This window comes from Aotus nancymaae, unplaced genomic scaffold (genome assembly GCF_030222135.1).
Source record: "Aotus nancymaae isolate 86718 unplaced genomic scaffold, 86718_ANA_hifiasm-v0.15.2.pri h1tg000062l, whole genome shotgun sequence".
NCBI lineage: Eukaryota > Metazoa > Chordata > Mammalia > Primates > Aotidae > Aotus > Aotus nancymaae.
The window spans coordinates 37479643-37492870 of record NW_026988476.1 but is presented as its reverse complement, the minus strand read 5'-3'; the positions used below and the strand labels follow the sequence as shown (position 1 = coordinate 37492870).

At 32.9% G+C, this 13228-nt stretch overlaps 1 protein-coding gene across 2 annotated transcripts in view; it reads left to right on the top strand.

The window, feature by feature from the left end:
- The window catches only part of MYEF2 (myelin expression factor 2), a 40991-nt gene that overhangs the window by 24012 nt on the left and 3751 nt on the right, over positions 1-13228 (top strand). Inside the window, exons 10-16 of one of the 2 annotated variants that reach the window (XM_012442333.3) lie at positions 3363-3464; positions 4970-5020; positions 5312-5380; positions 5686-5784; positions 6085-6156; positions 7880-8088; positions 8168-8219. In XM_012442333.3, the coding sequence (XP_012297756.1) occupies positions 3363-3464; positions 4970-5020; positions 5312-5380; positions 5686-5784; positions 6085-6156; positions 7880-8088; positions 8168-8219 (654 nt within the window). The remainder of the gene's footprint in view (positions 1-3362; positions 3465-4969; positions 5021-5311; positions 5381-5685; positions 5785-6084; positions 6157-7879; positions 8089-8167; positions 8220-13228) is intronic. The other variant, XM_012442336.2, reaches the window with a different exon arrangement.

Here is a 13228-nt window from a genome sequence, read left to right as displayed (position 1 = left end):
ATTATTTAGTTTTTAATAATGTGATTACACATACCTACCATACTACCATAAACATAGGGAATTGTTTTGCTGAATTTACAATTTTGTTTGAGTAACATCATAATGTATTATATAACTTGCTTTTTTTGTTTAAAATTGTTTTGGAGATTCATTTATATTGATAGATATAGCTCTAGTTTCTTCATTTTAACTGCTGATACCACATTTTATACATTTTTCTGTTTTTAGGTTATTTTAATTTTTAGTTATTGTGTATTAAGTTGGAAAGTATTTGTTCTTTTTATTAGAATTATCTGTTCTCTTTATATTTGCTAGAAATTGTGTGTAAAACTGGCCTTCATCTGTTGTTTTTGGGAAGTTGTTAACTACTGATGGTTTATATTTTCTATTGTTTTTTGAGTCAATTTTTGTAATTTCTATTTTTCTAAGGATTTTTCCATTTTTGTTCATTTTCAAATATTTTGGCATAAAATTATCTCTTTTTTTTTTTTTTTTTTTTTTTTTTTTTGAGACGGAGTTTCACTCTTGATACCCAGGCTGGAGCGCAATGGCGCGATCTCGGCTCACCGCAATCTCCGCCTCCTGGGTTCAGGCAATTCTCCTGCCTCAGCCTCCTGAGTAGCTGGGATTACAGGCACGCGCCACCGTGCCCAGCTAATTTTTTGTATTAGTAGAGACGGGGTTTCACCATGTTGACCAGGATGGTCTCGATCTCTTGACCTCGTGATCCACCCTCCTCGGCCTCCCAAAGTGCTGGGATTACAGGCTTGAGCCACCGCGCCCGGCCAAAATTATCTCTTAGTAAATTTTTCTACATCTATAGTTCTGTTTTAAAAACTCTGAGTTTGCGTTTTTTATTTTTTTCTTGGTTAATTTTGTTAGAAATTTGTCAGGTTTTAATAGTGTATTCAAATAACTGAATTTGGATGTTTTGTATTTTTAATTTCTGCTCTTAGCCTTATTTATTATGTTTTTCCTTCTATTTCTTGGGGTTTAGTTTGTTTTTGTCCTAACTCCTTAAGTTGAATGCTTCCTTCAAATTGGTAGCTTTTCTTTTCTAATATAAGCAGTTATGACTATAAAGCTAGTATATGGGTTTTGCTATGGAGCATTTTTATGATGGGTTACTTTTTAGAGTATTTAAAAATTACCATTATGGGCCAGGTGCAGTAGCTCACACCTGTTATCCCAGCACTTTGGGAGGCCAAGGCGGGCTGATCACTTGAGGTCAGGAGTTCAAAACCAGCCTGGCCAACATGGTGAAATCCCGACTCTACTAAAAATACAAAAAAAGTAGCCAGGCATAGTGGCACATGCCTTTAGTCCCAGCCACTTCGGAGGCTGAAGCAGGAGAATCACTTGAACCTGGGAGGCAGAGGTTGCAGTGAGCTGAGATCGCACCACTGCACTCCAGCCTGGGTGACAGAGGGATACTCCGTCTCAAAAAAAAAAAAAAAAAAAAAAAGATTACCATTATGATGTCTTATTGAGCCATATATTATTTGAAAATAGAAGTTTTTAGTTTCCAAAGGTATGAGGTTTTTTTTTTTCCTTAGTAATTTCTCATTTCAATTTGGTCAGAGAACATGGTTTATATATGAGTGTGAATCTTTGGAAATTTGGACTTATGGAAGGCCTACCACATGGCACATTTTTCTTAGTATTCTGGGAATAGTTGGTGAGTGCAGTGATCTATATATGTCCATTAAATCAAGTGTATTAATAATTTAAATTGTCTTAGATTCTTACTAATAATTTTGTCTGTAACACTTTTTATCTTATTATCTTATGTGTCTGGTAAAGTCACCCAGTATAATAGTAGATTTGTCTACTTTTTCTTTTTACTTAAATATTTTTAAGCTAGCTTAGTAAGTGCATCTAGATTAGAATTGATATATTTTCCTAGTGAATCAAACATTTTATATTAATGGGTGATTTTTTTTCTCTAATAATTACTTTCTTTTGTCTGATATTAATGTCAGTACAACAACTTTATTTTGTTTAGTACTTGCCTGGTATATTTTTCCTATCTTTTTACTGTTTTAGATGTGCGCCATATAAACAGTGTGATCGCTGGGATTAGACTTTTTAAAAAATCGCTTTGATATTTTTTCCCCCTATACAATTGAAGAGTTCAGTTTCTTCACATGTATTGGTTCGTTTGGATTAATTTCCATTATATTATTTTGTGTTTTATTTTTCTGTTTTACAAATACTTATTTTTCTCCTATCTTCTTTAGTGTTTGTTCTGGATATTTTAATACTTCTATGAATCCTGAAGTTAATATAATTATTTTATGTAATAGTAGAGTGACCTTTGAATGCAGTCACTTTCCTACTGAATTATATGCTATCATTGCTGAACGTTTTAGTTTTGTATTATTGGTTCTTTACTGTTTTTTTTCTGTCCCACAAATTAGACAATGTTATTTACCATTTTCTTGTGTCATTACTCCTCTGCTTTTATACTCTGGCACTTATTTTTTTCTCTGAAGTATATATGTTAGAAGCTGTTTTAGTGAGGATCTTTTATTAGTAAATTATCTCAATTTGGGTTTTTAAACATCTTCTAAGATAGTTTAACTTGTTTTATAGTTTAAGATTGATAATTATTTTCTCTAAGCACTTTGAAAGTATTCTGCAGTCTTCAGGTTTATGCTGTTGCTGTTAAGTCAACTATTTGTTGAATCGTCCTTTCTTTATAAGTAATCTGTGTCCTTCCTGTAGTTGATTTTAAGACTTGTCTTTGTTGTGCAGTTTGGCAACAAAGACCAAAGTCTTAAAATCAGCTCCATGTCATTATGCAAGTAACCTAAGGTCTCAAAAATTTCCTCTTCTATGAATAATAGATGTTAAAACACTTAGGGTGCCATGTAAGTATAAATAAATATTTATAACAATGAGAAAACTAGGTAATGTAATATTTGCTTTATGCAATGTTATGCTTTCATGGTTATTTACTTTTTAGTGTTATATGAACTGTTTAAAAAGTAATTCTCAAATTTGAAGTGGTTCTACAAATTTGGGCAAGATGCTCATTTTCAGATGTGTGTGCCATATATAAGGTGCTATGATATTCAAAATCCTCTAGGTATTTTATTATTCCTTTCATTGTACCTTTAAGTGGTATATAAGGTGTACTTTATATTGTATCATGTTTCATATCATACAACACTTCTCATTAATAAATGGTTTTGTAGTCAGGCTTCAGTGTGCTACTTTCTAGATAAAAACAAGAACCAGTGCAAATCTGCAGAAATTTTAGGGATACTACTTCAGGTATATGGCTTTTTAAAAAAATTTCTTGCCAATTAGTTAATCATATATGGATCTTGGTAATATTGTTCTCATTTTTGTTTTAGGTGGTCTTGGAGGCATTGGAATGGGACTTGGTCCAGGTGGACAGCCTATTAGTGCCAGCCAGTTGAACATAGGTGGGGTAATGGGAAATTTAGGTCCAGGTGGTGAGTATTCTAACTTTCATTTTTCTGTTTAAATGATACATATGCTAGCTAATAAAGCCATCGATCTGGTCTGTTTAAAGGACTCTAATTAATAGTTAGATATTTATGATGTCACTTCAGTCTGTAGCAAAAGACAGGAAGGTTTCTTTGGGGCCAGCTGTATTGTAGCTAGCCTTTTAGCACTTTTGATTTTGAAATGCCTTTAAGGCAGAAGGAGAATATGTCATGTATGTACAGTATTTATGGAGTGGCTGAAATGCTATCATATCATAGCCAACTTAAATTTGGGAAGGTGGCTTTTCAGGTAGTTATTTGGCTGCTCATCTGAAGGAACTCACAGTTCATTTTTGGAGATTGGTTTTTAAACTCTGGTGTTAGGACCCAGACTTTTAATTTTATATCTTAAAAATTGTTGAAAGCCCCAAAATGCTTTTGTTTATATAGTTATAATTACCAGTATTTACTTGTATTTATTATACTATAAATGAAATAAAAATGAAATGTATTACAAATGAAAACTTGGAAATTAGAAAAATTATATATTAAAAAATAAACTCATTACATGTTAACATAAATAAAACCTATAAGAAAATAAACTATTTTTCAATGCAAAAAAGAAGTTAGTGAGGAGAGTGGCATTGTTTTACCTTTCCACACATCTTTTTAATGTTTGGCTTAATATTAGACATCCATGCTGTTATATTGGTTTCTGCATTTAGTTTTTTGTGATATTGTATATCATATAGTCTTTGGAAAATTACATCTTAAAACTCAAGAGAAACAGTGGCAAAACAGTCAAATAATGTCTTGGTAGTATTTGGTGACTTAAATAGTTTTGACCTGTTGAACTCTAAATTAGAGTCCCTGGACCATACTTTGTGAATTATTGTTTTAATTGATAGACATTGATAGACTGATAAATGCTATCAGGTTTCTATTTTTGTTGAGATGCTGTTGTCACACTTTATGAGGCTCATTATGGTAATCATTCTGATCCAAACAAGTTTTCTCCCTTATCCTTAGACTCTCACACCTACCTACCACCTCATAAATATGTACTATTTATAATTTTAAATTTTATACTACTCCTTTAACTGCCATGTTTAGAGGAGTCCTTACATTCTGGCCTGATCTCTAAATCTGCTGTAGTGATATTTCTGTGTCTGTGCTGGAAAAAAAATTATTGATAGTAATATTTCTATGTTTATTGTGGAAAAAAGTAAATGATTACCAGGTTCTAGATATTCTCTAGCTGAATGTTTTGGGTGTTACTAGTGAATTTTGCTTTCTTGTCTAATAAATGTTCTTAGAAGCCTTTTTGAAGATTCATGATTAGACAGCTCCTATGGCATAGCACTTTAAACCATGCCTCCTGTACCCCACCGCTTCTCTAGTGTTTCATTGTGGTTAGACCAGTGGTATCTATTTTGCTATAATGCATTATATCATTCTTTAGTCATAAAAATAAAATTTACTTAAAGTACATACTGTGTATTTTATTTGAGGTATGGGAATGGATGGTCCAGGTTTTGGAGGAATGAATAGAATTGGAGGAGGTATGTATAAAGATTTGTTTTTTTGTATGTACCCATCGCCATTTTTAATAAACTAGAAACTGTGTTGAGAATTCCATGAAGAAAAAGTCATGGTTTATTGTTGGCTCATGTTCTAAAGGCTGCTAGCAGAAATTGAGCCTGGTACATACTTAAAGGAAGGTGATGTATTAAGAAGTAGCTGCACAAGGTAGGGTGGATGAAGAGCTTACTGGTGAGATTTAACATTTATGAAATGTATCTTTCAGCTACATGACTGACTGTTTGATCTCAAAATTAATCTTTATTCCATAGGAATAGGGTTTGGTGGTCTGGAAGCAATGAATAGCATGGGAGGATTTGGAGGAGTTGGCCGAATGGGAGGTAGGTACATGTATGCAGTGGGAAGTGTGTGCACATTTAGTTTTCCCTGTTATTAAAATCTCCACCCTGTAACTTAGGAATGGGTGCTAAAAATGTCTTCAGAAGGCAGATAGGCACTATGGGATAAAGATAGGCATGGTGGGAATGGGGATGGTATGTATAGCATGTGAGGTAAGTTGGGTAAATGACAGACTATTTTGTATTTGTGACTTACACTGTTTTTTCATAGTTTAGATACATTCCTGATGTTTTCATCATGCACTGATATATTTGAAAAGGGTTAATTTGTTGCACAATTTTTTCAGAGCTGTACCGTGGTGCGATGACTAGTAGCATGGAGCGAGATTTTGGACGTGGTGATATTGGCATAAATCGAGGCTTTGGAGATTCCTTTGGTAGACTTGGTAGGGCTGGCTGCATACTTCTCCTTTTCTTTTTGTAGGCTCTAATTTTCAAAATTTGGTTTCTCTTTTTCTGTGAAACATCAGAAAATTATAATGTTTTATACAACTTATTACCTGAAGAAAACACTTTAAGGATTTTAATATGCTAGCTCTCTTTTTCAACATCTTATATATTTGAACTCTATTTTCAGAAGACTTTATGCTTTTCAGTTATTGTACATCGGAGCACATAGTACCTTGGAAATTTTAAAGTATGATTATTCAAATTAATTAGTATATTATCTTTCCATCCTTGTTTAGGCAGTGCAATGATTGGAGGGTTTGCAGGAAGAATAGGAGCTTCTAACATGGGTCCAGTAGGATCTGGAATAAGTAGGTTTAAATTTTACTAGAATTTATTCAGTAATATTTGAGTGCTTGCAAAGACTTTGCAAGAGTAGTTATTGTAGTATGGTAATACTTTGTTCTTACATGTTAATGTGTCTTGCTATAATTTGAGAAACCTTGATAGTTAAGACTTTGTTTGATTATTGTTTGAAATTTCTAAATTAACTGTTTGAATTTTACTTCTTTGATATTTCTAAACTGTGTGCCAACAGTCAATCCAAGAACTTTCTTTCCAACTAAGGAATCTGAGGATTTCTGTGATCTTGTGTCAGGAACAACTTTTGCTTTAGCACCAACTTTATTTCCTTGCTTATTTTCTGTAATAGCCATTAGTGACTAGCTTATTTTGTTTGTAAATATCTATATCTTTTGGTAAATGCAGATATAACACTTTTAGGCACCTCATGAGCTTGAGGGCTAAGGTCGAAAGAGGTACTTATTTCTTTTCCTCTTGAACCTTTCCCGTAATAGCATCAAGAATACTTGCAACACTAGGGAATGCTGAATCTCCCATCCATTTCCACTATTACCTTTTAGACTTTATGTTAAACCTGAACACATGGCTTATTTATTATTACTATTTTTAACCTCTTTTGCTTACTGGGCCATGTCTCTGAACTCTCCATATTTTATTGATGTCCTTTAATTGGTGAAATTTCACAAATAGGAAATACAACCTATTTAAACTATTTTAAGAGTAAATTCTAAAATCCTGTCAGCTGAAGACATCTACTTCTATTGTATCTTGCTCCTCATTTTATTCCTTCTTGCATCATCTTTTGGCCACAGCCATTTCCTGTTAGTCCTAACTTTCCTACCTTTCTCTTTTACCTCAGTGTTTATACTTCTGTTTCCCTGATTTTATACTGGCTATTCACAGAAAGCCAACTTGAGGGTGATGTTAATTTTTAGAATTTCCATGTTAGGGGATATTAAGTACAAGAAAAAGTTTTGATAATAAGTAGATTGCAGTAATTGAAAAGGACAGAAAATAGTGTCAATGTGTAAGAATCAAGTAGGTATGATCTCAGAGCTAAATTCTCAAGCTCTGGCTAATGGGGAGTGATAGCATTTTTTGTTGTTCCCTTGACAGGTTCTTTATAATATTGAGAGTAAAAGTTATGTTTTGCTATGATTATTGAATTACCATGAGAAGAAAAACTGTATGGGAAACAGAGGTGAAGATGCTGAGGTGAAAGCTAAGCTAGGGAAGGAATATTTACCTGTAGGAGAGTATGATGAGAGCAGCTTGAGTGCTGGAGTTGTAGTAATTTGAATTTATATCTGTGTCTCTTTATTCTAGCAATTATTATGCTGGATATTATTGGAAAACAAAAATAAGGATGAGATCAACTGTCATGCTATTGGAAGCAGTGATTGATAGAGGATTTATATATTTATATATTTTATGATCAGAATATAAATTATACATTTATATATGTATAATGTATTTATATAGTGGCTAGAATTTCTAAGCTAACCAAATGTATACTGAAGCAAATGCTGGTCTTTGGAAAGTTGTTATGTTATCTGTATTAAAATAATTTTATGTTTATAATCTAATTATACAAATAAATTGATTTTTCCCCTTCTTTCTCAAAAATGATTATCTCTTCTTTTCCTCCTTTCTCCTCTTCTCCTTTTCCTTATGTTTTTGAAACAAAAACATGAAATTCCCAAATCCCCCTGTCCTTTCTTGAAAATCCAGGTGGTGGAATGGGTGGCATGAACAGTGTGACTGGAGGAATGGGGATGGGACTGGACCGGATGAGTTCCAGCTTTGATAGAATGGGACCAGGTATAGGAGCTATACTGGAAAGAAGCATCGATATGGATCGAGGATTTTTATCGGGTCCAATGGGAAGCGGAATGAGAGACAGAATAGGCTCCAAAGGCAACCAGATATTTGTCAGAAATGTAAGCAAATAAATATTAAGGATAATTGAAATTCTTTTTTTTCTTGTATATATGTTACTAATACCTCTTTTCATTCTAGCTACCTTTTGACTTGACTTGGCAGAAACTAAAAGAGAAATTCAGTCAGTGTGGTAAGTATGCCAATGACTGCAGATATGTTGATAATGATTATGCAGGAAAATTGGTTGTAGACTTTTAAACACTGTGTTTAGACCTTTGCCTGATACCTATTCCTGGATAGTCTTGATAGTGTGCCAGGTCTAATTCCACTACAGATAAGTGAATTATTTCACTACCTTTCAACTTAGAGCAGTGCTATTACTACTAGGTAATAACAAGGTTTAGATAACAAGGTTTAGGATATATCCTATCATTGTCTTCTGTTAATAAAGATAGGGCTTGTCTTATTACCTCATTTAAAAAATATAAATGTATGATCATTGTTTGCATTAAAATGTTTTTTTCTCATGAGAAATATTAATAAATGGTATATTTATTTCTTCGTTTATAGTATAGGGCAGTGGATTATCAGCATAACCAACAGAGATGCTGACATCCAATTGATAAGGGAGTTAATAGGTAAGACTCATTCTACAGACACTGTATTCCTACCTAACGTAGGAAACCTAGCTGGTAGCATCCACTGCCAGCAATGCCTTGGACATGGGTACATTTTGGTTGCCCTTCTTTTTAACTATAATGATACTACTTATACAACCTTAATATGTTCCATAGGTCTGCAGAAGATCAGATAGTTTATTACTTTTAAAAAGAGCTTTTTATATACCATACTTACTTTTGTTATAAAAGATATTAATGGACTAAATTCTCACTTTTTTTTCTTTTGCAATAATGGGAGAATTCATGTGAGTTTCATAAAATAAAATATTTTTTGCTGCTATTAATATTTTTCTGCTATTGCATGGACTCTCAGAGACTGTAGTCACAATAGGAAGCTACATAAGGTAGCATATGTATAATTTCCAAGATCATGAAGAGACAGGTTTAGTGTTCTGTCACAAAATAGCCTTTGTGGCCACTACAGAGATAATATTACCTTAGATTTCTTTATGCATAACTCTTTTGTAGCTTTTATTATATTAATAGTTATTTGTTCAAATTTTCTTCCTATGTGGAAGCTCTTGAAGGCAAGAACTGTCTTTTTAGCTTAACTCCTTTTATTGCCTCTGTACATAGAGTAAGAGTTTATGAAAAATTTATAGGTTAAGTGTTCTGGGTCTATGTAATTTATTCATTAAATCCACAAACATATTTTTATCAGTCTGCTAGTCACTAAAATTTTGAAGGTAAACAAAGGGCTCTTGCCCTCAAAAAACATACAACGTGAATTTGTCTAGGATGTTCTGTTAAGTCTCTTTCTTGATTGTCCTTTTATTTCCACTAATCAAAATTAGAGTAATGGAAACTTAAAAATTTTTTTGAAAAGAAAAGTTGTTGAAAACAAAGTCAACTGGTTAATAGTCACTCCTAAGAGAAAGTAAAATAGTAAAGCAGGAGTAAGAAGATCTACCAGAATGAGTCAGCAGTATCTGGCCATGAATCTTGTAGACTAGAGGAAAGAATGTATATAGGGTCTTAGTGAAATACATCAAATGAGGAGCAGTGGCAGCAAGTATAATCTCTGTTGATGTAGTTTCAGTGAAAAAAAAAATCTCCAAATGAGATATGACATTATGTTAAAAGTAGAAATGAAACTTAGCAAGGTAAAGAGCAAAGCAGGACAAATAAATGACAATGAATAGGTGACCGATGTTGAGTTGCCTGTTCCTTATTCTTTGTAGGCTGATTTCTCTTGAGGTTAGATATGAGCAAGGCTTGCAGCAAATTTGAAATCTTTGGTGGGCCTCTGGTCGGAGTGGCATTGTTTTGACATGAGGACATCAGCTATTGCAAGACATTTTTTTGAAAGGAAAAACCATTTAAATCTATGTAGAAAATTTTTACAATATTTTAGCCATATAAAATAATGGTTAAATTATTATTCTTTCCTATTTTGGCTCTATTCTTATAATCCTTTTTTGATCATAATTATATTTTAAGATTAATGATTTTTATTTTATCAATTCTTTTGTAAAAGTTTCTGACTCTTAGATTTCATTTTAAGGTAACACCATATTTTTGCAATTCTCTATATCTCCCTTATTTTTAACCTTGAACTATATTGATGGGAAAGAAAATAAAGTTATAATAGTATAGAATTAAGTGTCCAGATATTGACAACTCTACAAATTATCTAGCTAGTATGAACTGAACCGTCCATTTTTCTGCCATGTCATTTATTTATAAATCTTTTTTCTTAGTATGGAGACATTTCTTTTTAACATGCTGCAAGCTAGTAATGGCCTCTTGGGCAGTAAAAGGCAGTCTTTTATTGTTGTTGTTTTTCTTCTAAGCCCAAAGAGAGTAAGTATGTTCTCTTGCTTGCTTCTTAATAAGAATCTAGTATTACTCCATGCATCTCCCCTAAACAATATCTGTCAGTAAAAGGTGCCTGGGAAGCCCCTCTGCTTGTAAATTATCTCTAGTGATTAACTGTTGTTGATGGAGCAATTACAAAAGCTGAGTAAATGTTATATTATGGGTTATATTGCCCTCAATACAACATTGTATTAGCCTTTGTAATTCAGTAAAAATTGTTTTCAGATCTTTCCAAATATAACAAGATGAGAAATAAGTGAAACATAACTGCTATTTTCTAATTCCATCAAGCCCCTAAAGGTAATGTTTTTGACCCCAGGCTGGTAAGATACACATCTTTCCTGTAGCAAAAGAGATCTTTTTTTTCTTGCCCTATGTAATTTCTCAGACATAGGCATTTTCAAAAAGGCTGAGTATAAATGAATTAACCTATTTAGTATTGGACCCCACATCATTTCAGCTTGTGCTAATAGGGTCAAATGGGCATAGTCTTTTAAATGTGCTCCCATGTCATCTGTATACTTTAGCTGCATTCTGGCCTTCTGGCTCAGTATGATGCAAGAATATAACATTTTAGCACTGCAACACAAGGAAAACCCATTCTCAATTATTCTTGCTATAAGCCATATAAACAGATATAACTTTGTTCCACAGATTTCCATTATGTAGTGTTTCTACATTAGTATGCTTGTTAACTTCATGGAAAATGGTGGCTTATGGTAGATTTTTTGATTAAAGTACTTGCTGCTTCAAGCATGATGAGAGGACTTTAACTCTAGAATCATTTAACAGTAAAAATGCAGTAATACTGCAAATGACATTTGATGAACATTCATTGATAGGCACTATCTTTTGTTAGTAAAGAAACATTGGAAAACTTTGCTTTTATATCCCTTATATCCTTATTATGTTTTCTTATGGTAGAATGTCTGATTTTCCTTTTTTCATTAATGGTTGTGTTACAGCTTCACGTAGGCAGTAGATTTTATTGAACATTCTTTAATTCGTTTTATTTTTATATATGTTTTTATACCAGCATATCCCAATATAATACCCCACAAGATGTTAATAGGCTGGGTTAAATAAAACAGAAAGGTTTCTTTTTACTGTGAGATAAATCCTTTTTATTGCTAGTATATGTAACAGCAGCAATATGTTGATTATTCTGTGATAATAATTTCTCATGGCATATTATTTTGTCCTGTGCTGTTGCTAAAATAGCAGTCCTGTTTTTGTTTTTTTGGAATCATACAAGATTAGTAGATACTTAACTCAGTTGAGGGTCCTCAGAGCATCAGCTATTAGAAAGTATTTTTTTTTTTCTCCTGTTATTTGTCTTTAGAAAAGAAAATATTTCAGTTGGTATTTTTATAGGATCAGGAAGAAACTCAGAAAATTTACAACTGTTTCTGGTTCCATCCTGCTGGGATTCTTTTTAGGGGAGCAGTCTCTCCATAAAATAAATATCTATGGCTACTGTCCATATAGCTTGAGCATCAGAACTGTAAGAAAGTTCAAGTATCTTAGCTGAGGGATCTTGTCAACTAGAGAATTTTTGAGGTTATTGCAAGTTCAGGAATTTGGAGGTCTGAGTGCTGATTTCTAAACTGAAAGAGACAATTCAAGAGAAAAACAAAAAAGAGAAACTGTACTGAAAGATTGAGAGACAGATTATGCAAGAAATAGTGACATATTTTCCTTTGAGTTCTTTGAAGACGATTTCTTACTTAGGTGAACTTTACTATTGCTAATAAACCTATGATGGGATACTTAAGAAAAACTACACTTTTAGGTAAAATTAGGATAAGGAAGAAACTTTAACCTTAAAATCTCTCGAAAATGTCCACAGTTCTTTTCAAAATAACTGTAAGGTGCTGCCATTTACCGAGGTATGCTTCTTTAATTAAACTTGCTTTTTTTCAGGTACCAGCATTCAGGATATTAAGAGGACTCTGGAAATTGTGCTGCATTTATCTTCAAAGTTTTTTTATTTAATGTGTTTTTCAGTTTCATTTTATAATGTTTATTAGAAAGTGTGATTGCTGTGTTTTGCTTGTTTTCCCCCATTTCATTCCAGTTGTGGGCTAAATATTATTTGGATCTACTTTAACCATTACCATGTAATTTCTGTGAAGATTAGCCTATTTTATAACTTCTCAGAACACTTTAAAGACTACCTGGCCTGTGTAACAAGATACTGGTTTTGTTTCAGCATGACATTTATTATCTTAGACCATTTAGTCTTTAGTAGGTGAGCAGTTGACTACCAGTTGGTTTTAAAAAACAAATGCAGTAATAGGGAGTGGATGAAAAAGTGAAAGTATGAAGTAGTCCAGGATGTTATAGGTAAGAGATCATTCAGATCAAGATTTCAACAGAAAAAAACCTTCCTTATGCATTAATGTTAAAATTTGATCTTATCTGGAAAGGGCCTATGCAATTTTTTGACTCGCCCTCTTGCTTTTCCCTTTCCCCTTCTTTTTCCCCTTCCCTCTCCCTTTATAGAACTAAATATGTCTGGCTGTCTGATTTGGTTGCCAGACTAAAATTAGCCCATAGTGATCTGGCAACTATAATATTTAAAGTCTTCTAGCTTGATTTGTTTTGACATGTACATCTAGTGGGGAGGGAAATATTATGGTGAGTAGTCATACCCTAAATTTATGACCTGTTTGGATTGAGTGACCATATATTCCAGTTG